At 39.2% G+C, this 27978-nt stretch overlaps 1 protein-coding gene and 1 pseudogene across 1 annotated transcript in view; one reads left to right on the top strand and one right to left on the bottom strand.

The window, feature by feature from the left end:
* Lrp6 (LDL receptor related protein 6) overlaps window positions 1-27978 on the top strand; it is a 133346-nt gene that overhangs the window by 61040 nt on the left and 44328 nt on the right. The window contains exons 5-10 of the mRNA XM_059258701.1: window positions 864-995; window positions 3644-4040; window positions 5257-5428; window positions 25250-25466; window positions 25910-26199; window positions 27424-27650. Coding sequence (XP_059114684.1) covers window positions 864-995; window positions 3644-4040; window positions 5257-5428; window positions 25250-25466; window positions 25910-26199; window positions 27424-27650 — 1435 coding nt within the window. The remainder of the gene's footprint in view (window positions 1-863; window positions 996-3643; window positions 4041-5256; window positions 5429-25249; window positions 25467-25909; window positions 26200-27423; window positions 27651-27978) is intronic.
* Window positions 13213-13901, bottom strand: LOC131905573 (Y-box-binding protein 1-like; annotated as a pseudogene).

Below are 27978 nucleotides of genomic sequence, written 5' to 3'. Positions count from 1 at the left end.
ACCATTAAGCTGCAACTCAGTCTAATAAAAATAAAAGGAAAACAGGATCCCATGTGTCTCACACTGCCCCATCTCACTGTACCTGAGACTGAGCCTTGTGTTCCCGTTCCCGGTGGGGGTTTTGGGTGTGTGCCATTTTGCCCATCTTTCTGTGTGTCCCTTTCCCTCCTCTACTCCGTTGAACTTATCTTTTCATCTTGTTCATTCCAAAGGATGGCTTTCCAACATTCTAATTGTATTTCTTGGCTTTCATACCCTCTGCCACAGCGTGTTCCCATTCTTGATGTTCCTACCCATCTACAGAAACCTTAGCCTCTGTTTAATAGTGTTCTTACTGCTTCCCAGTGCCTGGTCTCTAATTTTTTATTCTGAAGGCTTTTTACCACACCCAGTGTTCAGAATGTCCCCTCCTGTATGTACTTCAAGATGCCTGCTGGGCCCCATGCATTCTGTGAAGGTTTTTATTTTTTCCCAGCTTTTTAAACACCAAGATTAATTTCCTCATTGAGTGTCTACCCTCTTAGAGTTGGGAATGTACGATATAGTATTTAGCTTCCTTGTTTTCTTTCCATTTTCATAGTTTATTATTTTGGCTCACTGATAAAGTTTGTAGGCTCCACTAGGGCAAGGACCTTCTGCTTTTCTTCTTAATACTCCTCTTTGGATAAAAAAATGCTAAGTAATTTTTCACTAATTAATTCCTTTCCTTACAGATGGTTGGTAGTCAAGCACCTGGATGAAATTTGGTGTTCATTTTGGTTTATCACCATTGCTTATGTTATGGTTGTTAACCTTTGTGTATCTAGAGTGAGTGAGGTCATCCCTCATCATTGGTATTAATCAGTCTGATTTATATTCGACAGCTACAAATCCATGTGGAATTGATAATGGCGGTTGTTCCCATTTGTGTTTGATGTCTCCGCTCAAGCCTTTTTATCAGTGTGCTTGTCCAACTGGGGTCAAGCTTCTGGAGAATGGAAAAACCTGCAAAGATGGTAAGATTGTTATTATCCAAGGGAAAGAAAATTGTGAGAGCAGTTGGATTCTTTATGAACAACTTTCATTTCTTTTGTAAGCTCTAGCGTTGGCAGTGCTTTGGGAGCCTCTCAGATGGCTGTTAGCAGGGATGGCTTATGTTTTGTGTCATCTTTTATTTTTATTTTATGTTATTTCATTTAGTTAGTACTTAGAAACATGCTGTTTTTGGAAAAAACAAAACCGACAAACAGATACTATTTCTGTTCGTGGCTAAATTTCATATTCACTGAAATCACAATCTCATAATAGGCGGGTAACACTTGTAAATAAGAAACTGAAGGAAAATTATTTATTCAACTTTTATTGTGAAGAGTAAGAGATATTTTTGACTGCTCTTTAATGACAAAGAAGGATCCTAAGAAAAAGTTCCTCATTGTACTTTTAAAGTAACTTTAATTTTTTTAACTCAGCCAGTCCACTTGGCCTCTTCTCCTCATTCTTACTAATTCCTGTAGACAGAGGACATGTGGGAGAAGGGCACTGGCTTAGGACATTGCAAGGGGCTTGTAGTTTGGGAGAACACCAGCTCTTGTTGTCTTAATGAGGATGTTATTTTTCATTCTTACCCTATGGGTCACCATTCTGATAACCAGCAAAACCTGGTAAGAAAATTGTACGTGAAGCGGCTTCTTTATCTACCTCTGAAAGGCCAGGCGCCTTTATTCCAGAGTGTGTTAGAGAGCTCCTGGCAAGGAGGTCAGCGAGTCAGTGAGATGGAATTGAGTCAACCTAGTGGATGTTTATTATGAGTTGGCGTTGATAAATTATCCTCATAGTCAAAGGTGATGCTGGCTGACTCTTGTCAGATGGTTTCCATGGGAAACAGTGATTTGGTTTCAATTTAAACAAAAGAGTTTTTGTAACATTGCTTTTCTGTTTAAAAATGTACCTTGAGGTTGAAAAAGAGGATTTATTTCAGCAATGGAAGTTTATCTTCTTCACAGTGGTACATACGTACACGCTTAACCAGTTTTGAGTTTCAGATGCATATTTAGCACCTACTAGCCTGAAGTTAACTATGGTTTTTGATCGCCTTGCTCATATTAATAGTCCTGTGAATTCTTTACAAAGTTTGAACTGACTCCTTTTGTCAGTAAGCAGGGGCAGTGAGTTGTGTGGGATCATTCCTGCTTTGCCTGCAGATTCCGTCTGTGTTTCCTTTTCTCCACGTTGGAGTTCATGTTTAGTCAGCCCTGCAGTCAGAGAGCTGGTGCCGAAACCTTCACTCCTCTTCTTGCCTTTGCAGCCATGATTCCAAATTCAATTTAAATTCATGGGCCAGTATTTCTTTACACATGTATTTTAGCTGGGGTTTTTTCTCCTTGCTCATTCAGTTGACAGTTTACATGATTAGCCTTTTAGATGATTATTTTGCTGGTGGTTTACTTGAACATTAAAAATAAACAAAAATACTGAGCTTACTATTTTTATTTTTAATTATGTTTTCATTGGATCTTAATTCATGTTAAATATTTCAGAAATCTGATTTATAACTCAGTCTTTATTTTTAATGATAGATTAGTTGATACTTATTGAATGCTTTTATGATTAGTACCTTCCTGAATTTTATATCTATTTATCTTTAATTTTGACAGCAACCTTTACAATTTAGCTGAGTCTAGGCTTAGAGTGGTTCTGTGTTTCATCTTAGTTTATATCCCTGCTTGAACTAGATTTTATTGGCTCAAGTACTCTTAACACTACTGCACTTCTTAGGTTCCCTCTTTCCAATGCTGCTGTTCCTTCTCCAGAGCATCCCTTGTCCTCAGGGCTGTCAGCTATTGGTCTGTGTTCCTTTAAGACAGCTTCCCTGGGAGATAATTTACATACACTATAACTGTCTTCTGTTTCAAAAGTCAGTTTTTAACATTCTTATCCTAGATTTTTTTTAACATTGTGTGTGTGTGTGTGTGTGTGTGTGTACATATATAAGCACACTCTTGCATGTACATGTCTGTTCATGTTTATGGGTATGCATGGAGGCCAGAGAACAAACTCAAGTATCACTTTCCAGGTGCCATCACCTCTTTTTTCCTCCTCAGAGGCAGGTCTCTGGCATGGAATTTGCCAAGTAGACTCAGCTGGGTGCCCTGTGATACACAGGGATCTACTCATCTTTACCTTTCTGCCTGGATTGCTACTACATTGCCACCATGACTGGCTTTTTGTATATGGGTTGAGGGGATCAGACTTGGGTCTTCATGCTTATAAGGCAAGCACTTTACTATTTTCTCAGCCTTTCTTTTAGACCCTTTAAAACATGCTTCTTGAATAAAGGATCTGTATTCTACAGATTTCTTCCTCCATTAATACTTAGCTATGAGGAATAAAATGATAGTTGATTACTTTTATGTACCTTTATTTTCCAGGGGTTATCTAGTAAATGAAAGCAAGTGTGGATCAATCAAGACTTGATTTGGAGAGGTTAGCCATTATGGAGTTTGCATTGACTTTTCTGTTTCACAGTATCCCTCTTTAGTTTTATTCTAAAGAGAGTAGAATAAGCTCAGTTAATTTAATTTCTGAGGACTTCTGCATATTTTATATAGAATGGCTACATTTTGCCTGAGGCATTAAAATGATTGATTTTGCTCTGTTGTTTTAGGTGCCACTGAACTATTGCTTTTAGCCCGACGGACAGACTTGAGACGCATTTCTTTGGATACACCAGATTTTACTGACATTGTCCTGCAGTTAGAAGACATCCGGCATGCCATTGCCATAGACTACGATCCTGTAGAAGGCTATATCTACTGGACTGATGATGAAGTGAGGGCCATCCGTCGTTCCTTTATAGATGGATCTGGCAGCCAGTTTGTGGTCACTGCCCAGATTGCTCATCCTGATGGTATTGCTGTTGACTGGGTTGCAAGAAACCTGTACTGGACAGACACTGGCACTGATCGGATAGAAGTGACACGGCTCAATGGGACCATGAGGAAGATCTTGATTTCAGAGGACTTAGAGGAGCCCCGGGCTATTGTGTTAGATCCCATGGTTGGGTAAGAAGCGTTTATGTTAGTAATCTGTTTATGCAAGTACCTAGAGGCAGCAGCTCGGGCCACAAGAGCTACAGGGGCTTGTTGTTCTCCAGTAAAGAGCCACATCAGCTTTAGAGGGCAGTGGTTAGAATATGATCTCAGCCGGGTGGTGGTGGCGCACGCCTTTAATCCCAGCACTCGGGAGGCAGAGCCAGGAGGATCTCTGTGAGTTCGAGGCCAGCCTGGGCTACCAAGTAAGTTCCAGGAAAGGCGCAAAGCTACACAGAGAAACCCTGTCTCGAAAAACCAAAAAAAAAAAAAAAAAAAAAAAAAAAAAAAAGAATATGGTCTCCAAGAATGGTCACTTTTTAAAAATCTCCTGGAATATCTTGAGTAATTAGTAATTTTTATTTCTAAATTAAGTTAGATTTGTTGATTTGGCTGTGGTCTGTAGATTTTGCTCAGATTATATCATGGTCATGAAAAATGTAGAAAGAAATTATTTTCAGAATTTCTCCCCCTCCCATGGTGGATTTAATTTTATTCTATTTCAGTAGTTATTGTGAGAATTATATTACTTTATATTCCTTGGTACATGAATGACTCACTTTTGAAAACCTTGGGAATTGCTTTATTCTCCATGTTTTTGTGAGTGAATGTAGTCCAGGGAAGAAACCGCTTTCTCTGTCTTTCCAGTGCTCTTTTACTGTGAGGTGATTCTGAGGGCTGATACAGTGATAGATGTTATACCTCAGTGTTCACAGTATCCGAGTGCCACTTAGACATCCAGGAGCCTCAGGGATTGCTTAGTGCCACAGTATTAGTTATTTGGGCAATTCAGTTTGTCACCTGACTATTTATACTAGGTAACTTTCTGTACCAGAGCTGACAAGCCGTCAAGCAAGAGTGGTACTTCATGGGAAGAAGAAGAAATGTATTACAAAAAATAGAAATAATATGGGGAGACATTTTTCATCAATTCTGGAGAGCGATTTTGATCTGAAAGTGTGCTTATATAATGCCGTGATACATATTAGAAACTTACTCTGCCAAAGCTTAAGTAGTCTTATGTTATTTTTCCCCCTCCCTCCCTCTTTCCCTTCCTCCTTCCCCTTCTCTCCCCCCTCCCTCCTTCCCTGTCTCCCTCCCTTCTATGGCATTGACTGATGATAATATAATATGTAGAATTAGTTTCACTTTTATTATCTTTCAGCTCGTTTTTTATATGCTTCTATAGGTACATGTATTGGACTGACTGGGGAGAAATCCCGAAAATCGAACGAGCGGCACTGGATGGTTCTGACCGAGTAGTTCTTGTTAACACTTCCCTTGGTTGGCCAAATGGCTTAGCTCTGGATTATGATGAAGGCACAATATACTGGGGAGATGCCAAAACAGACAAAATTGAGGTTTGTTTGTTTCTTTCTTTATAAAAAAATACTTGAAACCAATTTTATAATGGTTTCTGGGTTATTAATAGTTTGATTCACATAGCCTCTCAACAGTTGTCTGAGAGTTCAGGATGTCGTTTCTAGAAGTCTTCCTGAGTGTTCACAGTTCTAGGGATAATGGATTTTCTTCAACCTACTCTTAGGATTTCTGAGTTGTGTTGGTATAGGAAATGTACGTTTCACCATTTCTGCTCTTAACAACTTTTGTAGATGATTTGCTTCATTTTGGGTAAAGCTGCTACCTGAATTTCCTAGAGCCAGTTTCTGCAAACTGAAATTATATAAGTTCCATAGAGGAAAATATTTACCTACCTACCTACCTGTATAGGTATATAGATATATCTACCTATATAGATATAGATGGTGTGTGTGTATAACTTCCTGTTGTTTTTGGTTTTGATTTGGTAGTGGAATATATTAAGTACTCAGTTTGTGACGAAAAAACAAAAATTTTGTTTGTTTATTGAGGCATCGTTTGACTGTGTAGGTCAAGCTAGTCTCAGATCCATGATTCTTTTTCTTTAGCTTCCCAAGTGCTGGTATTACAGGCATGTGCTGCCATACCATATTAAAAACAAGTTTTAAGTTAATTTGTGGACTATATAGGAGAAAAAGATTTACCAAAATAATAGAATTAAGTTTGTGGGAAATAGAATTATGGTGAAAATAATCAGTAGTAAATATTTTATCAGAATGTCTTGTAAATGGCACACCCTTGATGCTGAGTGTGGATTAAACTGTTCTTTTGGAGATTCGTGGCTTTTCATATAAGGAATGGCTTTGAAGAAAAGAACTCTTTATAGACAGCCCCTTGCACATACCTTAGGGATATACAATCTGCACCATGGAACAGTTATTTTAGAAAGGTAATTCTGAGGAGTACCAGGACACTCAGGGAATAATGAATTAAAGGCCTTCCTTCCCGAGTGGAAACTTGGAATTGAAGAAGCCCATTAATACCTCACCAGTCTCAAATATTGGAAAGGACATTTTTCTCCTTACAGCTGGTTTCCATTAACAGAAAGTTTTGTGTGGCCTAACTGTAACGTTTCTCCTTGACTAGAGTTTCAGTGCACAACCCCATCCCAGTCCAGATTAGTGTTTGGACCTTCAGCAGCTGGAGGGGAGTGCTAACAGGGCAGAGATGATAGATTCCTGTTTCAGACAGGTTGCTAGCTTTGTTTGCTTAACTGTACATCACTCACCCTACATGAGCACATAGGAAGACAGTTAAAAGCTCGTGTGTCCTACAAGTGTCCAGTACTGAAATTTTACCGTAGAGTTTTTAAAATTTTTATATTTGGTTTTGTCTTTTTTAGTTGATTTTGATTGGCTTAAAAAGAAAGGTGTTGCTTCTTACTGAGAATATGTTAGTTTTCTTTCCCACTTTGAGGTATATTATTTTAGACACATAAATTTAGTCAGAGTCACAAGTAGTTGAGTGGCCTTCAAATAGCAAAATTAGAATTTATTCCTAAAGTGAATACGTAATTATTGATTAAATAGAATTTATTGTGTATGCAGTGGTATTATTTCTTCCCCTTCTCTACTTCTTCCCTGTGGTGGTATTTGTCCCCTTGCTTAACATGCACAAGGCTTTGGGTTCTAGCACACAGAGGCTAGTCGTTTGCCTCCCCCTCAAGAAGGGTGTGTGTACAGTCCGCAGTCCATCCTCCCTTTGACAGTGATAAATTTACTCTCAGGAAACTACAGAAAGGCTTCCCGTTTTTCCTCTGGAGATCTTGATATGCTTCACAAGTTAGATGTTGATGCTCGTGCCCTTTCTTTTCTTTTTTTTTTTTTTTTTTTGGTTTTTTCGAGACAGGGTTTCTCTGTGTAGCTTTGCGCCTTTCCTGGAACTCACTTGGTAGTCCAGGCTGGCCTTGAACTCACAGAGATCCGCCTGGCTCTGCCTCCCAAGTGCTGGGATTAAAGGCGTGCGCCACCACCGCCCGGCGCCCTTTCTTTTCAAACGCATCTAGAACACAGCAGTTACTCCTATTTATCTCCTCTGCCTTCTTCCTTCTTTCCCTTTTTTTGGTCTTTCTTTGATCTTGACTGTGTTGCCCAAGCTTTGTTGTCCTGGGCTGCAGTGATTCTCGTGCCTTAGCCTCAGAGGGTTGGACTACAGTGTGCCACTATACCTTGCTTGTTAATCCCTTCTACACTAATGTGTAAAGTTGCCGATGGATAGTAGACTGAGTTGTAAAAGCATAGCATTTCATGGAGGAAAAGCATCCATTTTCTATCCTGAGACTAGTAGGGATTATGGAAACTTTTGCCCCTGGCATTTCCATCTCCCTGTGCTTGAGAATAGGCAGATAATATTAAACTTGACAATTTTGGGAAAGGTGTGTAATTTTAAAGTTTGATTGTTAGACTCTTGTTATATAGCAGCAGTTTCTGGGTACTTCTCTGACCCTAGTGTGGATGGTAAGATCCCTTCTGATCCTGCCTTCCAAAAAAGTTTCCCAGCTTAATCAAAGGGGTGGTAGCTGCTCACTCCTGGGGCTGTAAGGGAATATCAGGCTATTGTAGCCCTGTTTGCTTCTGAAGAAAAGATAGTTATCTGGTAAATTATTCTGTGGCACAGTAATTTCTTGTGTTTTGAGTGGAGGACAAAGAAGTGCTAGGAACGAGCAGGCCTTCGATCCCTCAGTGGGTGGGACTTGGAGCTGCTTCCCCCTCTTTCTGTTGAAGGGGCAGGTGCTGGTTGTTTGTGTTGACTGAGGATTCAGAGAAATGAGGGAAAAGTACGGGGAGCCCTAACTTTCAGACTAGATTCTTCCTTACAGAGCTGTAGAAAGGGAGACTAGATTTTCTTGACACTTAGAATTGGCTTCTACAAATAGAGGCAGGACGCAGAATGTTGTTCATGATGTCATGACACTTAGAATTGGCTTCTACAGAGGCAGGGTACGGAATATTGTTAATGATGTCACTTAAAACTGGCGCCATGCTTCTTCCATATAAAGATGTGTAGTTGAGGATAGTCTGCTCCCTTAGGTCAGCAGCTGCTGTGCATGCATAGCTGTGGGTGGTGTTTAAAGGTGCAAGCTGGTGCTTGTCCTGCTGTTTCTGCAGTACATGGGAATGCTCTCATCATCTTGTGAGCAGACCTTCCGTAGCGTTTACACTTTGTTCCTTAGACTCCCAGCCTTAGTGTTTCATGGCTTCTTGTACTAGCAGAAAGAAGTTTCAATTTTTCTGGTAAGGGAGATGTCAAAAACCTTTATTTCTCTTTTATATGACTTCTAGTTATTGGAAAGACATTATAATTTTGATAACATTCACATCTTTTTGGTCAGGTATCACTGCCCCAAATGTGGTTTGTACCTGGTACCTGCAATACTGCTTACTAATAGTAAAGATATGTCATTCATACTTTAAAGCAGTCCTTGCATGGTATAAAATTAAAGTACTGTTAGAGCGTGGTTTTTTGTTTGTTCGTTTTTGTTTTTGTTTTTTTGTTTTTTTGAGTCTTTGAGAATGGGTACCTACATTGCTCAGACTGGCCTCAACTTTATTCTTTTGTCTTGATCTCCCAAGTGTTGGGAGACTACAAAAGTGTATCACCCTATCCAGTTATATTGTGTTTTCTTGAGGATGCTTTCTCATTGTATACTTATTTCACTAATTAAAAAATTAAGTTGGATCATTCTTTTATCAAAATAATGATATCATAACTAAAATTTCTTCACAGTCTGTTTTCATAGGGCTTTTTATTTGTCCTCTCTTGTATTTCTGAGCTTCTACTCAGAATGTAACAACACTTGGTAGTTACAGCTAAAAAGATTTTCTTGTCTTTTGAACACATAGATTTGTTTGAAATCTCTTATTGTAAGGTCCTTTACTTTGATAATACCGTATCTATAGGTTGTATAGTCCAGATCTGATGATACATGGCACTGTTTTTTAGGGGATGGGGGAAGACAGATTACTAGGGCCTTCTGTAGCAGTTTTGAATAAAAGAGGTATTATTGTCTGTGTGGTGTGTTGAAAACTTGGCAGTTGGTGAATGTTCTGTTTCATATTCTGAACCTGAAATTGCTGGGCTACATTTTCTTCTGATGACAACGTCCTCTGGTTTATCAGTCCCTAATAAGGAAAATTCTTTTCCAAGTATTCAGGTTTCTTTTTAAAGGAATTTCTTTGTCTCACATTTCTAGCCTACATAATGTGTTTGTCTGTCAGAATACCCATGGATCTGTCTATGCTGTTTTTCCTTGCTGTTGGTTTCTAAGATTAAGAAATTATAATGATACAATTATCTTTTATTAATAGAAAGCTCTTGACTTTATATGCCAAGTGTCAGTGAGTGTTTCCTTTTGAGTCTTGGCCAGTTTGTAACATTCATTGTCCAGAATTCCTTAAAATTGATTATACTTTCATTTTGAGAAGTCTTTGAGATAGTGTATTTAAATTCCTAAATCTTTGCCCATTTGTACTTCTTTAACATTGTGTGTATGTTTGTGAATATATGTTTTCCTCCACATCTTCCTGACATCTGATCACAGAAGAAGGATTGCTAAAACTCTGTCATTAGATTCTTCAAGCACAGTTTTGCCTTATTCTGTCATTTTATATCCTTTAGGGGTATATAAGGGTTTGTGAACTCCTGTTGAAAGTTTGTTGATATAACAGTAGTAGAAACATTACTTAATGTGTTACAACCTACAGAAGCCAGAGCAGTTCATCAATCACTCTGTTGTCTCATTATACACACACAGTCTGGACTCAAGTATATGCAAAGAGAGCCTCAAAGATATGTGTAATAGCGCTCTCCTGAACTGCCACAGCAAACCCTATAACCTCACCAGGCAAGAGAGCAATTCACTTCAGTTAGGACTTTGGACAGTTTCATATGTATAATTTCAGAACAATCTAATGCATCTTGGTTCTTAGCATTTTAGTAGCCTGTAGTTGAACTTGCTCTTGAACCATTTTAAAAAATGTTCTGCTGTTTTGGTTTTACATCTTGTGTTTAATATAAAACCATTTAATATGTACAGTGATGTTTTTAGTTTCAGTCCTATTCTTTCTAAAGTATTTTATTCCTAGGCTATGGGCATAGCTCAGTGGTGTAGTATTTAACTCGTATGTACAAGGCCATGAGCCATTGGCCACCTTCACCACCTAAAATTACTTTATTCCTTTGGGCTTTGGACTCTCAGGGAAAAGAGGCATTGATTTTACTACCTTTTTTTTTTTTTTTTTTTTTAAATAATATGTATAAGTGCTGTCTGTATATATGCCTGCTTGCCAGAAGAGGGCATCAGATCCCACCTATTACAGATGATTGTGAGCCACTATGTGGTTGCTGGGAATCAAACTCAAGACCTCTAGAAGTACAATCAGTGCTCTTAACTACTGAGCCGTCTGTCTAACCCTTATCTTACTTGGAGTCTGCACCTTCAAGTTTATGTCAGTGTTTAGTAGTGAAGAGTGATAATCTCAAATTATTTTTTTGAAACATTTTACAGTACTGGGCCTTTACCTTCATTTCTTATTTATATTTAAGTGGATGACCTTAGATAATTTACACAATCTTTAGTGTTTGTATTTTGGCTGATAAGACCATTTGAACCAAATAATAGTTAAGGTTCTTTTTAGCTGTAACGTTTCTGATGTTTATTGTCTTAACTGTCTCTTAGGTTAAGAAAGGATAATTTACTTTGCCTTGGGAGAATTGCTAAAAGGAATTTGGATCACAGACGGCATGCATTTTTGGTTTTTATTTGCTGCATAGTTAATCACTGCTAACATAAAGAAACTTGTTGGGAGCTGCAGCTCTTTAGTAACTCAGGTTTTCTGAAAGGACCTTTCCTGCTAAACTGTCCATGATTTTTGGGGAGGTGTGACCAGATGTCAGTTCACTCCAGATAGCAGACCAGTGAATGATAGACTGAAGAAACGATTTCTTTCAGTTCTAGCTTGGTGAGCCTGTGAGCTTAACGTGGGCTACTTACAGAAGCATGGCTGAGGGGTCACCTATGGGAGCATGGATAATTTATAGGGAACACCACAAAGAAGAGTCTTTGCCAAAATGATGACTACTTATGTATTCTTGAGGAGCGGTGGGGCCTCATGTACCCCCATTTCCTTGAGTGCCTTATTAACTGCCTAGCGAGCCCCCCTTCTATAATAGATTGTTAATGAGGATCGCCTGTGGGTAATCATAGCTGCTCTCTTTTAAAGACTGCAGTGGCCGTGTCATGCCCAGAGGACAGAGTTTTACAGCTCCTATATACAGTCTATTCCATTACTAACAAAAACAGCAGGTTAAATAAATGTGTAAAGCTGTTGTTTGATGCTTGCCAAACACATTAATTCCTTTTGACTAATAGAGTCTGTGTAAAATACTATTTAAGGGGCTGAAGATTTTTTTTTTAAGCTGTGGGAACCTGCTGTAGTGTTAAGAGGTCACTGATATTTTATTTTTACTGTCTTTAGAAGGGTTGGAAAGGGTAGGTGACCAAGCAATGGCAAACGATGGTTGCTTGGAGACTTCTTGAGAACCTGTTTGCTGTAGACTGAGTAATTCATAGATGTAGGAGTTTTGTTTTCTTACATCAATTTACAGTTATCAACAGCTATTTAAAGATTTCATCTCTGTTCATTTTGAAAGGTCTCTGTGATGGGGGGAAAAAAAGGATTCTTCAGCTTGCCCCCTCCTGGCTCTTCTACTTTAAATGTGGTCTGTAATACAACAATTTAGACCTGCAAAGAGTATGATAATGCAAGCCCAAAGGGCTGGGAATGTAGCTCAAGGGGAGAGCACTTAGCATGTGTCAGGCTCTGATGCCAATCCCCATGAACACACCACCACCACAAGAAAATAATGTGAACCTGTGATTTATTTGTTAAACTAATTTTTGATCTAACTCTGTTAACTTGGCTTTGATACTCGGTGAAAATCTGTAATACCACTCCTGAGTTTTAGCTACTGTGTTAATCTTAGAGTTTTAAAAGTAAATCATTCTATGCTGTTGGAGTTACTTTTCTATTATGCTAGTAAAACACCATGAACAAGGCAGCTTACAGAAGGAAGGGATTATTGGGCCTTAGAGTTACAGAGACACTAGAGTCTGCCACTGACTTGAGGAGCAGGCAGCAGGCAGGCATGGCATTGGGGCAGCTGAGCGTCACATCTCAGTCCACAAACAGGAAGCAGAAAGGTGAGTTTGAAGTGGCCCAAGTCTTAAAACCTCAAAGTCCATCTCCAGTGACACACATCCTTCAGCGAGGCCACACCTCCCAATCACCAACAATCCCCAAACAGCCTCCAACTAGGCACCAAGTACCCAAATACCCAACAACTTATAGGGAACCTCTCATTCAAACCACCACATAGGCCTCAAAATTTTTACTAGCTTACAGTGAGCCAGTATATGTGCTTTCTGGGTTCTCAGAGTTTCACTGCTTTTGAACAAAAGGAAGCTGTTTTCAGATGTCATAAAATTAGCCATTATTTGTTTCTAAAAAAATGTCTTTATATCAGAGGTCTTTGATTGTTCTGACCCAGTCTCCTCTCTCTGAAAATTCAGGAATATTGGGTTTTTTGTTGTTGTTGTTCAGTTGGTCTTTTATTTGCTCGAGAAAAAGAATGGAACTTGTCTCCTCTTTCCCCATAGTGGGTTTTTTTTTTGTTTGTTTGTTTTTTTTGGTATGCTGTGCTTTGCTGCCTCAGTTTAAAACCTGTTCACTTTGAAGAATCATGTGACATGATCATAATGCACTTATCAGCAACAGGAGGTTGACACTAGTGCCATTTTGTAGTTTCTGTATTGAAGTCTACCTTGCTCCCCCGCACGCCGGTTGTCAGCACCCTCCATCACTTCTCCTTGCACAGGAGGGCTGGAATACTGTGGTCGACGCCCCTGGGGTCTCCTCAAGCAGTAAGGTGGGAACCTTCGCCTGCCATAGGGCCGGCGTTGTTGGCCTTGGCCTTCAGGAGCGCTTTCCGATCCCTCGTTCTTTTCCCCACTCTCACTAGTCTGGTAATTTTGCTGGTAATTGCGTGGAGGACCCCTACGACGTGGATAGCGTCTATGATGGTTACGGTCTGCTGCGTATTTCCTGCCTTGAACTGGAACTCCACCAGGGCCTGTAACATTTGCTGCCTCCGCACACTTTTCTCCTTCAACAACATCAAACTCCACAGTCTCTCCATCTCCTACACTGCGAAGGTATTTCTGGGGTTACTCTTCTTTATAGTAGTCTGGTGTACAAATACGTCTTCTTGGTGTCATTCCTGTTGATGAAACCGTATCCGTTCCTTACATTGAACCATTTTACTGTTCCCAAAACCTTCGTTGCCATGACCTTTTTGTCCCTGCCGGCGCCCGACTCCCTGCGCCGCTGCCTGTGGAGCCGCCTTGGTGTCCGCGGGGGCTGCGGGCGGCTGCTGGGTCTCGGCCTGGCTGCCCATAGTTGCTGTGGTGGTGACTGGGGCCGGTGGCTCCTCCCGGGGTGTGATGGTGACTAGGCCGGCGGCGGCGGTGGGGCTCTCAGGGCTCTCTGGGGTCCGCTCTCCGCTCCCACTCCCGATCGAACTCACAGCAGATCTTTTTAATGTATTTCATCATCCACAGCAATTATAGCAGCTTCTCTTGTCCTGTTTAAATTTTCCAGCATGAAACAGCTACCATTCTGCTGTCTGTCACTAAGATCGTAGAGTATTATGTCACCGGGCACTTGTTTTTATCATCTGATCACTTCCACTTTTAAAATGATTGTTTAAGGCTGAATAATATTGCATTTGTGTATCTATAGGCTGCATTGCTGCAGCCCGTTCATCTGTTGATGCCCATCATGTTTGGTTGTTGTGAAGTCTCCAACAGATGGAGTATAAATGTCCTTTGGAGAGCGAGTTGTCATTTCTTGTGGATATGTACCCAAAATGGGATTGCTGGATTATATCCTTTTAAGTTTTTGAGGAGCCTCTATCTTTTTAAAATCCACTTCTATAATAGTATATCCCAGTCTCATCTTACATCCCTCGTCTCCATCCTAGAATCTGCTCTTTTTCCAAGGAGCTCTAGTTCTTTTTAGAGAGTATCTAAAATCTGTATCTGCGTATAAGTTGTGCTCACTGGTCCTGGAGCAATCAATCTGCCTTTTAATATTAAGGTATTTACAATTGATACACTTTCTATTCAGATTGCAAATAGAATTTATTTTAGCTGTGTTTGAAAAGAATGAGAGGAAATTGAGGTAATTTTCCGTGTTAACACATTAGTGTTTCTTGATTTATTCATGACTTCAAGACAGTGGAACTCTCTGAAGTATTTCATAAATCATTGAGTATAATTGACTGTGTTGTTAGTGTTCATCATAATGATGCCTTTATCTGGAAATCAGTTTGTTGTATTTTTGAGACAGGGTTTCTCTGTGTAGCCTTGGCTGTCCTGGAACACTCTCTGTAGATTAGGCTGGCCTCAAAGTCAGAAATCCGCCTGCCTCTGCCTCCCGAGTGCTGGGATTAAAGGCGTATGCCACCACTGCCTGGCTTGGAAATCAGTTATTAATTATATAGTTTGCCTGAGTAATTCAAGTTTAAACAGATTTGGTCACAACAGTAACTCTTATCTGAGAAAAGAGCCTAGTAACTGGAAATGTCTAATTCTAAGCATGATTGTTTTCAGTAGTGATATAAAATTATGTAGCATAATTAACACACTGTAGTTCTCTTCATGATAAGAACATGTGTGTATACTCAGATGTAGATTGTCTTGGACTAGGTCTAAGAACCTAGAGGGTGGTTCTGTAACTCACTGCCCAGAGTTTTCAGCAGCCGTATGGTATCCCTTAATTTTGTCTACTGTGTCCAGAGCATTTCTTTGTACTTGTCATTAGGCTATATTTTCTGGGCTGGTGTTGAACTCTTGACCTCTAGTAATCTTCCTGACTCAGCCTTCTGAGTGCAGTACTCCCTCTCCTGCCCTCTCTCTCAGCTTATTCTACTTTGGAAACAACAGTTTACTGCAGTTACACTTTTGTATCTTAGGAATTGTATCAAAGATAAGATATACTTCTCTAAATCCTGATTACACCTTTCTTAATATATAAGCTTTTAGTGATCTGCTTTATTTTGGATCTTGACTGGAATATTTAAACTAAATGACTAATTCATTTAGAGCAGAAGTTCTCAACCTTCCTAATGCTGTGACCCTTGAATACTTACTCATGATGTGGTGACGCCTAAACATGACATTATTTTGTTACTACTTAATAACTGTAATTTTGCTACTTGTTATGTATCATAATGTAAATATCTGATATGCAGGATAAATATATGACCTCCAATGGGATTGGGACCCACAGGTTGGGACCCACTGATTTAGAGCATAATTGAAGTGTACATTGTAGAACCTTGTAGCAGCACCATTCTAGCTGTTCTGCTGTCATGTGTTCTTTCGACATGTCTAGTCATGCGAAGTTACATAGGAGCAGTTTTGGTAGTTGACTGGCAGCATTCCAAGGTTTCATGGGTAAGTCTGTCTTGACATTTAATTAGCTGATGAAGCTGCTGAAAAACTGGATGTGATGTCTGTAGGAAGTTTGCCATTACCTAGTCTTTGTGCACATTGTATTATGGTTAGCCCACATCTATTGCCTATTGTAGCCTATATTCTCAGTGTGGTTAACAGGACTTGGGGATGCTTCAGAATGTTAAACCTCATACCAGAGTGTGGTAGTAGCTGCTGAACCACTGCAGACCCTAGTTCAGATTTGGAGTTAGATTTTAGAAATGACAGAAGTATAATTTTTCAGTTTAGCTAATTAAACTAGTCTGAGGTAATACAGTGAAACACTCTCAAGGGTTGCCAGATATAATTAATGATGGCTTAAGTTTTTTAACACAAACAATAAAAGGTCCAGCCTATATTGTTTGCTCCTAGGGTCCGTGGAAGAGTCTACCAACCAGCTGAGGATTCTAATCTGAGGGATATCAAATGAATCTGAGCACACTGAGTTCGTTAGTCCATTCACTTTATTCTTCTCAGCCAATTCTATCTACACAGTTTCTTTTCTGTTCTCATACTTAGTTCTTCTCGGTCCCTCCTGCTCTCGGTCCCTTCTGCTCTCAGTCCCTCCTGCTCTCGGTCCCTTCTGCTGTTCTCTCGTATCTATCTAGTTCTTTCTATCTCTGTCCTCATCTTAGTTCCTCTAAATCAATTTTCTCTTGCTGTTCTCTCATATCTATCTAGGTCTTTTCCAGCTTCTCTCCTCTTTGTTCCCCCAAGCATTTTATATATATATATTATACACACACACACACACACACACATACACATTCATTAACAGCTTGTTAGTAAAAACTGCAAAATAAACTCTCAGGGACAAGTATTCTGATACGAGTCACACTTAGCGAAGACTTATCTTAATTGGTAATTGACAACAGCTGTAGGTTGTAAAAAGTTCTGGCCATCTCTTAAAGGGATAGCTGAAAAGGTTACAGGGAAAGAAACCAATGGGAGATTTAAGGAAAAGGCAAAGAATATGTGTACTATTTTATGTGATTAATAATATCCAGATATGGTTAGTCAGTTAACAGCCTTTTTCTCTTAGTCACCTGAATCTCAGGACCTATATATAATTAATCTACTGAGCCTAAAATCTTGCATTAAAAACTGGTGTAGAAAGTTAATTGTTATTTGAATCAGAGTGGGGAGGTGCCGATGGAGGAAGCTGAGGGCAACACAGGTGCTATTGTTCTCTAGAAGGACTAAGATATACCAAGGCCAGACACCTGCACTATCACTTCTGGTTCACTATAATTCTTCTGAAGAGTTTTGATCTAACAAGGCCAGGCACCTGCAATTCCACTCTGAAAGTTCTATGAAGACATTTTGTCTGGCCAGTATTTACCTTGTCAGTGACTAAGGATGGAGAGTAAGACCTCTAAGTGTCTACAGTCCACATGGAACAATAGATGTAGCATGAAGCATATTTTAGTATGTTTCTATTCATAAAAATTGTATAGTTAAATAAGAAACCATCTTCTAGACTCGCCATAATTATGTGTGCCCGTAAGATTGAGATGCAATCGTGAGATTACACGTACACATTACATGGAAATGCACGGTAAATGGGGAGAATCATAGCTGTTATTGCACAAGAAGTTTACAAGAAGAGACAGCCAGTTCATTCAAAAGTCAGTAATTCCATAACGCCTTGAATGATGGTTTCCTCTAACAGAACCCTTAGTTCTCATAGGTTGACCTTCTGAACTCTAGTTGTCATTGCTGTATACTCCCATGGACTTTTCCTATCAGTGACTCTCAATAGTTTTTAAAGTATAAAAGTTATCTTTTGGGATCACCTAATTTTTTTTTTTTCATTTCTTCTAGATTCAGATACAGATGAGCTGAGCTTTTACCATGATTTGCTTTATTTTAAAATGTAAATGGCTTAAAATTATATGTATAAATCTAATAATCTGTCCAGAGCTGTTCTTTGTTTGCTATTAGAACTTGGTAGTGATTTTCCTGGAGACCAAGGCAGCATGGCTCATCTGAGATCACTGTTTCCTAATAGGAATGTCACCTCTGCAGAAGGAAATGGGTGTCAGTAGTCATCAGACCTGACACAGGGAAACAGATCATTCTGTCGTTTTAGTTCTTACAGTCAGGCTTGGTTTAAGCTGTTGATCTTTTAATCTCTTCAGAGGATCCTTTTAATTGCTCTCTGCATCATAGTAACAACAAAAGCGATAAGCACATTTATTCCTCACAGCAATTATCATTATTGTTATTATTCAGGAGCCCTTGGACTTGTTCCTTATCTTCCTCCCTTCATTTTTCTCATTATAGAGAATTTTAGGCATATACAAAGCAGAATAAAGATAATCATGAACCACCCAGCTGTCCATACTTGGCTCATGCAGAATGCTGCACAGCTCAAGGAAAGAGTTCTATTATTAGTGTTACTGTACTGTTATGACTGTTTTGAGATTAGAAGAAACAGAACAGTTAGACCTTTTTGTTACTCTTACACACATCAGATAGTGTTTTGAAATGTAAACTTGTAAATGAGATGTAAGAAGAAAGATTTTAAAGTGTATTTTTTGTCATACCCTCAATCCCAGACTGAAGATAACAGGCACAGGAAAGGGCAGGATTATAAATTTAAAATGGAGAAGACTAAATTCTTTGAATGCTGTATAGTCACCTCATTGAAATTTGAATCCCACATGGTCCAGCATGTAGCCACTAACTAGATGTGCGGATGTAGCATTTACAGGGTGGCTTGTCTGAGTTGACCTGTGTAAAATACAGAGTAAGAGACCTAGAATGAAAACAAAAATATCTTAAAACCTAATTAACAAGCTTAATATTTATTACACTGAGAGAAAACATTGACCATGTTAGATTAAGTATATAGTGTTGTATCTGTTCGTTTTTTACTTTTTAAAATGTGGTTACCATTGGTTTGGAATTGAAAGATGGGTATGGTGGCATACATTTAAAATCACAGTAGTCTGAGGCAGGAGAATTCGAAGTTTGAGGCCCGGGCTGTGTGGGCTACATAGGGAGAGATTGTTTCAGAATACCATATAAAAAAATTAGAGAAGTTGAAGCCATGTTGTGGTGGCACACGCCTTTAATCCTAGCATTTGGGAGGCAGAGCCAGGCGGATCTCTGTGAGTTCGAGGCCAGCCTGGGCTACCAAGTGAGTTCCAGGACAGGCGCAAAGCTACACAGAGAAACCCTGTCTTGAAAAACCAAAAAAAAAAAAAAAAACAAAAAAAAAAACCCATGTGATTTCTTGGCGTTTCTTACTCCTGAGACCATTGCCGGAACTTAGAGCATGTCTGACATAGATCTGATCTGTTTTGTTGAGGATCTCTGTACCTGCATAAAGCATTGAAGGCTTAGTAGGGTGTTTTTGGTTACTGGTCTTTGCCTTGTTTTGTGGGAGGAGATGCTGGTTTTGTTATTGTTGCTGTTATTTTGTTTTGGTTTCTTGTTGTTTTGGTTTGGTTTCTTGTTGTTTTGGGGAGAAAAAAGTATGATCTGGCAATGAAGTAGAGATGTCATGTGAAGTATATTGCTAAGGTTTCTAAATATCAAAAAAGGTGAAATAGTTAGAGCTGGCAGCTGGTCCCAAGGCAGTTGGATAGGAGATTTATTTATTATTTCTTTAACTTTTATTACCAGTATCAAAGAAATGGAACGTATTTTGGTAGCCATAATTCTGTATCTAAAATTCGGTAATTTTAGCATAGAGTGGACAATGATCAGTAAGGGTTCCTAAAATATAGCTTTGTTACATCATTCTCCTTAAAGGACTTTCCAAGCATTGTTTCTATAGTTTCTTTTATCCTAGCATTTAATACTTGTGCAGTGAAGCATGATGCTGTTTCCCGAGTTCCTGTGTGAGTTCTTTCTGCTTCAGTGAAAGCATCTCTTTTGGAATTCGTCAGATGACATACTAAGTGCATTCTTGACCATGTGACTTTAGCATATGTTAATTCTTTTCTTCTAGAACTACCTTATCTTTTTCAAAATTCTAATTCTTCAAGATGAATTCCAGCTACTGCTTGCTGAAGGTTTTCCCTGTTCTCTATAGTCAACAAAGAAGGATATACTTAAGAGTTTGACTGTAAATACGGCTCACCTCTTTGACTAAGCTTGTATTACCTTAGGTGGGAGAAGCCTTGTTCTCATTTACCATGGCATTCATCATGCCTTTGGTGATGATTTTGGGTGAATTAGCTGTACTTATTAATGTGTAATTTAGGGTGAGATGGGTAGAAAAGTCACAGTAGACTGTAGTTGTAATTCTGAACGGTCTTATTAAATAAGAAACACAGAGCCAAATGCAGAGTTAGAAGCCCAGCGATCGAGCAGCAGCCGAGAGCTAAGACTGCCTTCTTAACCCTCGCTGTTGCTGTGGTCCTTCCCCTGAGAAAAGAGACCTACTTCCTGTGTGCCTGTATTTTTATTGACTTTCTGTTCTGCCTTCTCATTGGTTGTAAACCCAACCACATGACCTCCTCGTCACTGCCTGTCTATACAGACCTCCAGGTCTCTATGGTTGTTATTGAGATTAAAGGTGTGTGTCTTCATGCTGGCTGTGTCCTTGAACATACAGACTTTGCCTGCCATGTGATCGGATTACGGGCGTGTGCTACCACTGCCAGACTTCTGCTATGGCTTGCTATTAGCTCTGACCTCCAGGCAACTTTATTTATTAACATACAAATAAAATCACATTTCAGCACAAATAAAATATCACCATAGTAGACCCCACCGTATTGGCAAAGTGCTCCCTTTGTGTCCTAATCTAGTTTTACTAAGTAGCAAAAGTCAATAGGACTGAAGTTAGGAAATAGGAATAAAGCTGCAGCCTTCCAGTTGTTCACTGGCTGTCAGGACACCATAGGCCTGTATTAGTTTTATCCTTTAGCAGTGTGGTTATTTGGGTCTTATTTCTACACACTCTTTTATACTTATGTACTTATTTTTATTTTATAGCACTGTATTTTGATAATTCATTTTATCTGTTATACTTAGATATTAAAACATTTCAGTAAAATAAATTTTAACCAGTAGGAACTAACATTTACCAAACACCTACTTTGCATTTGACACTGTTACAGATTTAACATTATTTTAATGAATTTTTTGACTAACCAGTGTTCTCTTAGTGGAGAACACAGTTTATTTTTTCATACATGACTTAGATGAGATGGTAATGCATTTTACTGAAGAGGGAGGTAGAAATACTGCCATAGAAACTAACCAGAACGCCATGTTTGCCAACATATTTCTATAATTCTAGCACTTTGGAGGCTGAGTCAGGATGCTGGAGGGTTCCAGACCCTCTTTGGCTGTGTAACAAGAGCCTCTGATCCAACAGATGTACAAAGACCCTAATCAGACCTTGGATTTACTGATTCTCTCTCTCCCAGTGCCAGAGATGTCTTCCTCAGTTACTTTTTGAGACAGTGTTTCTCACTGAGCTCAAGCCTCACTGAGTAGGTTGGGGCTCAGGGATCTGCCTGTCTCTGCCTCCCCAGCACTGGGATTATTAAGCCGTGCCTGGCTTATTGTGTGGGTGCTAGGGATACACCTCAAGTCTGTAGGCTTTTGTGACAGGCATTTTATTGGCTGAGCCTCCTCTCCAGCCCTAGAACTTAGATTTGTAAGTTTTCTACATAAAGTTAAAAGAAGAAATTGGGTTGACTCAGGATCTTTGAATTATATTAATCTTGAAAAATGTGAAGCCACAGTTTGGGGGTGGGGAAAGGAACCAGTGAAATAAACAAAAATGAAAAGCAACTTCACTATAAAAAAATAGAGTCAGATTTTGCTGACTAAGCTTGGTGGAGCTTCAGTGGGTATTTAAGAATACTGAATATTAAAAAGGATTGGAAAGCGCATAGGAACTGAGGAAAGCAGGAGAGGAGGTGGAGGCCATTTTTAGTAGTTTATCTGAGTTATAGTTTGGAATCCATTTCAGCAATTAAAGGAATTAATGATAGGAGGAGGAGGAGACTGTTGTCACAGATCATATGGAGATCAATAAAGTAAGAACAGCTGGTTAACAGTGGATGTGCAGAATCATTCCGTTTGTGAACACTCTTTCTGAGATGCTATGTGAAAGCACAGGGGAACTCCTGGGAAGTACTAGGAGGAAATTCTTGGAATGTGTGATGGAGCTTAGAGTGCTTGCCTAGGACACCTGAAACCCTGGATTCCAGCTCCAATATGGGGTGGAGTAAAAGTCAGATAATCTCCTTAATTAAGATAGGGACATAATGGGGCTGGATAGATGGCTAGCAGTTAAGTACATTTGCTCTTTTTTTAAAGGACCCAAGTTCAGTTCCCAGCATCCACACCAGCAAGCTCACAGTGGTCTGTGACTCCACCTCCAGGGGCTCTGACGCCTTTGTCCCCCTTGAGTACCTGCACTAATGTGTACACACCCACATGCAGATACAAACACTTACACATAATAAAAATAAATCTTAACAAGATAAGGACACAGTACAGAGTTTTAATTAAGCTTCTCCTGCTTAAGACACCTTTCCAAATTGGATATCTAGTAAAGGAAAGATTCTTCATGCCAGAATTGAGAGTAGTCAGAGAATAGGGCCAGGAATAGAAAGGATTGGAGAATGTGTGCATTCTCCTGGCCCAGTGTGTCTTGCCAAGGATTTACAATTTTAGGGGCGGGGCAGGAAACAGCATTTGTGGTTCAAGTAGTAACACTGCAGGAATGAGAGTGAGAGCAGTTCTCCTGTCTGCTGTTGGAGAGTGGGCTTGAGAGCTCTGCACAGGTCATTCTAGCAATCCTCACAGTCCCATTTTAGAATTCTGGTCACTGATATTTTCAAGATATATTTAGGCTGGGAATTTAGGCTGTTACCCCAGCACTAGGGGGGCTCGCAGCAGGAAAATCTTGAGTTAGTGATCATTCTGGACTATATTGTATGTTCTACTTCAGAAAAAGAACACTAAATAAAATGTGAATTCTAACCCTTTGTATTACAAACTACTTCTAAGAGGCTGGGTAAATTGTAAGAGCTGGAGAGTGGAGAGGAAGGTTTATAGACAGGATAATAGCAGCCACAGTAATTATTTATTTTTTCCTTTATTCACAGTTATATTCTTCCTATATGTGACTTCTTTATGCCTTTATGCCCTCTAGTCCTCTCAAGTAGGCAGTTACTATTTTTTCTTTTTTAATGAACAACACACATTTTGTAGTAGGAGAAACCAAGAGTTTAAAAGTAAACACTTTAATGATTAAGATTAAAAAGAGTACAAATTGTTTGTAAAAGCCAGGCATACAAACAGGGTAGTTTCTCTTGCTTTGCCTTATTTGTGATAAAAGTATTCAGTTCATTGTGTTCTTAGTTTAAAGACCACTTACCATTTACTGAACTATTTGCTAGGTGCTTGAATAGTGACTATAGAAGGAATTTGAGGCCCTGCTAGAACACACATTCAAGTTAGACACAGGAAGAAATAACTGACTCCTTTTCACTGGCTACCCTTTTACCTTCACACACTCTTTTGATATTATACCTAAAATAGAAAGGTGGCTCAGCAGTTAAAAAGCACTTGTTGCTCTTGTAGAGAAGCAGAGTTGGATTTTCTAACATTGGGCAGGTTACAGCTGTTAGTGACTGGAGTTCTAAAGTATGCTACACCCTCTTCTGGTCTCCATTGGCACCTGCGTGCATCTGTGCATACATACATGCTCATATATACATGTAGACACAGACATATTTAAAAAATAAAAATAATTTAAAATGTTACTTACACATAAATATGATCTAAGAATGATCTATTGAAAGAAAATGTGAATAATACAAAAAGTTTCAACTTTTTTCCCCCCAATTAGATGTAACTTCAATAAGTGTTTCATGAAGAACTTGGAATAGTGTCTAGGTTTTGATCTTCAGAAAATGTTGTTTACTGTTACATACAGTTGCCTAATAGTCCCATTATATCTGATAGAGATAAAGATGAATATAGTCTCTTACACTAGATATACATCAAATATTATTGAAACTTGCAAGTGATAGTACAAGGATACAGCAGTTTTGTTTGATCAATTTCCAAGCGCTAGATTTCTTTGATGGAAGTTCAGCAAATATATGTGAACTTGGAGAGAAGACAACATGTGGTTGCCCATACAGACAATCGCGGTGCTGACTTACCTGGAACACCCTACCCCCTCACCTTTCCTGTCTCCGTGTCCTTTGCCAGCCTCTGAGCTGTTAGGTAGTCTGAGGATGACCTTGAACCTCCGATCTTCTTCCTGTCTCCACCATGTCTCTTTTTTTTTTTTTTTTTTTTTTGTAGTGCTGGGGACTGAACTTGGGGCTTTCTGTGTGCTTACACCAGTTGAGCTATACCCTCAGTCTCTTACTTGGAATATTTCTTACTGAGTTTATGGATTCAAAAGTTAATATTTGCATGTAAGATTATATCTGTTGCCTTTTAAGGTTTGTAGAGGTAGGTGTTATTAACATGTTCATATGTTTAGTACCAAAATTAAGATCTCTGAAGACTGATTTGCCTACCATACAGGCTATTTACAACTGCAGCAATAATCTTATGAAGGAAGTTAAACATTAGGGAACTTTCTCCATCACTCCAAACAAGATTAGTATAGGTTGCTGCAAATACATGGCTGGATTTACTAATAGTGCTTTTGGGTAATTGGGAAGAATAGGTGTGCCCTTGACTATTGAAATGTATTTGCACAGAGGGTATTGCAGGCTCCATGTACAGTACTTTTATAATAAGGACCTCAAAAGAGTGATTTACTGAGACATCTTATCCTTTTATCTATTAAATTTTTGTTGATGGTTGTTATTTAAATAATAAAATTAGAAGTGTTAACTCTCTTTACAAGTAATGTGACTTTAATGAATCTTAAGTTTCCTTAGGAAAAAAAAGCCAGACTCTAAAGGATGAATTAAAATATTGTAAAGCAAAATAGTGTGTTATATACTTTATATCTGAGAAAAATATGCAAACTTAAGTTAAAGATAATGTATTGAATTTTGACAGTCATTTAATGGAAGAGTTTCATACTAAATCTAAGCTTACCAGAAAAATTTCAAGGGAAGAATCTAGGAGATTAGAAAAAGAGGCAAACCTGAACTTAAGATAAATGTTTGAGATTATTCTCATTGAACCATTTTGTTTTGTGATGCATTCATTGTCTTAGCAGGAGTTCTCATTTTACACACTTCAAAGGATAAGTCCTGACCTAATCTCCCTCCTTCTCTTCCAACTTAAACTGAAGGTTATGAACACTGATGGCACTGGGAGACGAGTGCTGGTGGAAGACAAAATCCCTCACATATTTGGGTTCACCCTGTTGGGTGACTATGTTTACTGGACTGACTGGCAGAGGCGGAGCATCGAAAGAGTACACAAACGAAGTGCAGAAAGGGAGGTCATCATAGACCAGCTGCCCGACCTCATGGGACTGAAGGCCACAAGTGTTCACAGAGTCATTGGTGGGTCATGCCAGAATCTCTTAGAAATGGAGACTAGATCTAGAAAAGATGAAGAGAGACAGGCAGCAGCTTGTAAAGCATAGAAGTAAATTGTTGATGTTTGAAGCGATCATCTTTACTGTATCTGCCTAGTATTCTGACTTCACAGTGTGTTCCTGTTATGTGCAGACCTATAGGCAGCCACCTTCATTAAAAGAACTCAGCCTTGCTGTATAAGTAATGCATCTTATTTTAAAGCTTACTGTGGGTATAAAGCATTTGTTCATACTTTTACACACAGATAATCCTGATACTGCTTGTTTGTAAAAATAGAGTTGAAACTAGGTCAGGACCAACACAATCATGTCTTTATGAACCAAATGTATCCTACTTTAGAAGTGAATATGTGTTGATTGTGTGAATATATGTTTTTCTGTGCCTTTTGTAACATATTTTTCTTTTAGGTTCCAACCCCTGTGCTGAGGAAAATGGAGGATGTAGCCATCTTTGCCTCTATAGGCCTCAGGGACTTCGATGCGCCTGTCCCATTGGCTTTGAGCTCATCAGTGACATGAAGACTTGCATTGTTCCTGAGGCTTTCCTTCTCTTTTCACGGAGAGCAGATATCAGACGCATATCTTTGGAAACAAACAATAATAATGTGGCCATTCCTCTCACGGGTGTCAAAGAAGCTTCTGCTTTGGATTTTGATGTCACTGACAACAGAATTTACTGGACTGATATATCACTGAAGGTTAGCAAAGAAGTTTGGAGTGTTAATGCCGGGGCTGAAAGTGAGAGCTTGAATTGCAGTGTCATTGAATTACAGTAACACAGCTACAGCAGCCTATACCGGCTGGCTGTGGTAGAAAGTGCTGATTGTGAATTATATCAGCCTTTTGTTTTGTTTTTCCTAGAATTAATATTGAGAAGCTTATTGAGCTAGTGAGGAAACTCCTGACTATAAAATCTGGAGGATAGTCTCTCTTTCTTCTAGATTGTGACTTTATTTCAGATAACTTCTGTACACTTCTGACTTGTAAAGAACGTGAGATGTTGGAACCAGACAGTTGGATTCTAGTGGTGTTTAAGAAAAGAAAATCTACTAATTGAGTGGAGTGGAGGGGAGTAAGTGAACCTTGGCTTTAGCTAGGTGAACCACCGTCTTGCAGGACTCTTGTATTAAATGAGAATATCTGCAGATACACACCACTTATACACCACTTGGCCTGGAACTTGTTAGGAGCTAACATCTGTTATTAGCTTTTAAAATTGATGGGGTTCAAAGTCTTAATGATCATATAGAAATTGGTTCTGTTTGTTTTATGAGCTTAGAGTAGCTGAGATCTGAATTGGCACTGACCTAGCATACTTTCAGGCATCTTCAGAAAACTGACTACCAGTGAACTTATAGCATTCTAGTCCCTTCTTGTTCACTTGATTACCTAGAAATTCCAAAGAAAACTCATTCTGGGTAGATGGCTCTATGGGTTAGATTGTGTATTCTGTGAGCATGATGACCTGAGTTCAAACCCCTAGATCCCATATAAAAAGCTATGCATAGCTTTGCATGTCTGGAAACCCAGTGTTGAGGAGTAGAGACAGGCAGATCCAAGAGCTTGCTGGCTTGCTAGTCTAGCTCAAACAGTGAGCTTCTGGTTCAATGAGAGACCCCATCTTAAAGGAATATGGTGAAGAGCAGTGGAAGAAGACACTGGTGTTCTTCTCTGTCCTGTGCCTGTGCATACCCAATGTACCTAGATAAACAAAAACAATCAGGCATCCCATTCCACTGCCTTAATAAGAAAAATTTTTTGATTCTTCACCATTTCAGAAATTTCCGCCAAAAGTGGCTATAACATAGTTGCATTTATTAAAAATGGTCACTTCTGCATCTTTGTACCACCAATAATCCAGGCTTCTGGATAATGTTTTAACCTTAAGCCTTGTGTCTTAGTTGCACATTTTATTTTTGCAGACTATTAGCAGAGCCTTTATGAATGGCAGTGCACTGGAACATGTGGTAGAGTTTGGCTTAGATTATCCAGAAGGCATGGCAGTGGACTGGCTTGGGAAGAACTTGTACTGGGCAGACACAGGAACGAATCGCATCGAGGTGTCAAAGCTGGATGGACAGCACCGACAGGTTTTGGTATGGAAAGACCTTGACAGTCCCCGAGCTCTGGCACTAGATCCTGCTGAAGGGTAAATAGCTTTATGTATGTATTCTTCATAGCTTTATCACACAGTGGTTATGGATTATATCTTTGATACCTTAATGTTTATTAATAATCTGACAACTAAATGATAGGAGAGGCTAGGCGGCGGTGGCACACGCCTTTAATCCCCAGCTTTTGGGAGGCAGAGACAGGCGGATCTCTGTGAGTTCGAAGCCAGCCTGGTCTAAAGAACGAGATCCAGGATGGGCACCAAAACTACACAGAGAAAAACCCATTTCAAACAAAACAAAACAAAACAAAAACGATAGGAGAGATTTATTTTAAAACCAGTTATTGCTGGGCATAGTGGCTCA

Source organism: Peromyscus eremicus, chromosome 3 (genome assembly GCF_949786415.1).
Source record: "Peromyscus eremicus chromosome 3, PerEre_H2_v1, whole genome shotgun sequence".
Lineage (NCBI taxonomy): Eukaryota > Metazoa > Chordata > Mammalia > Rodentia > Cricetidae > Peromyscus > Peromyscus eremicus.
This window is presented reverse-complemented; position numbering and strand designations above follow the sequence as displayed.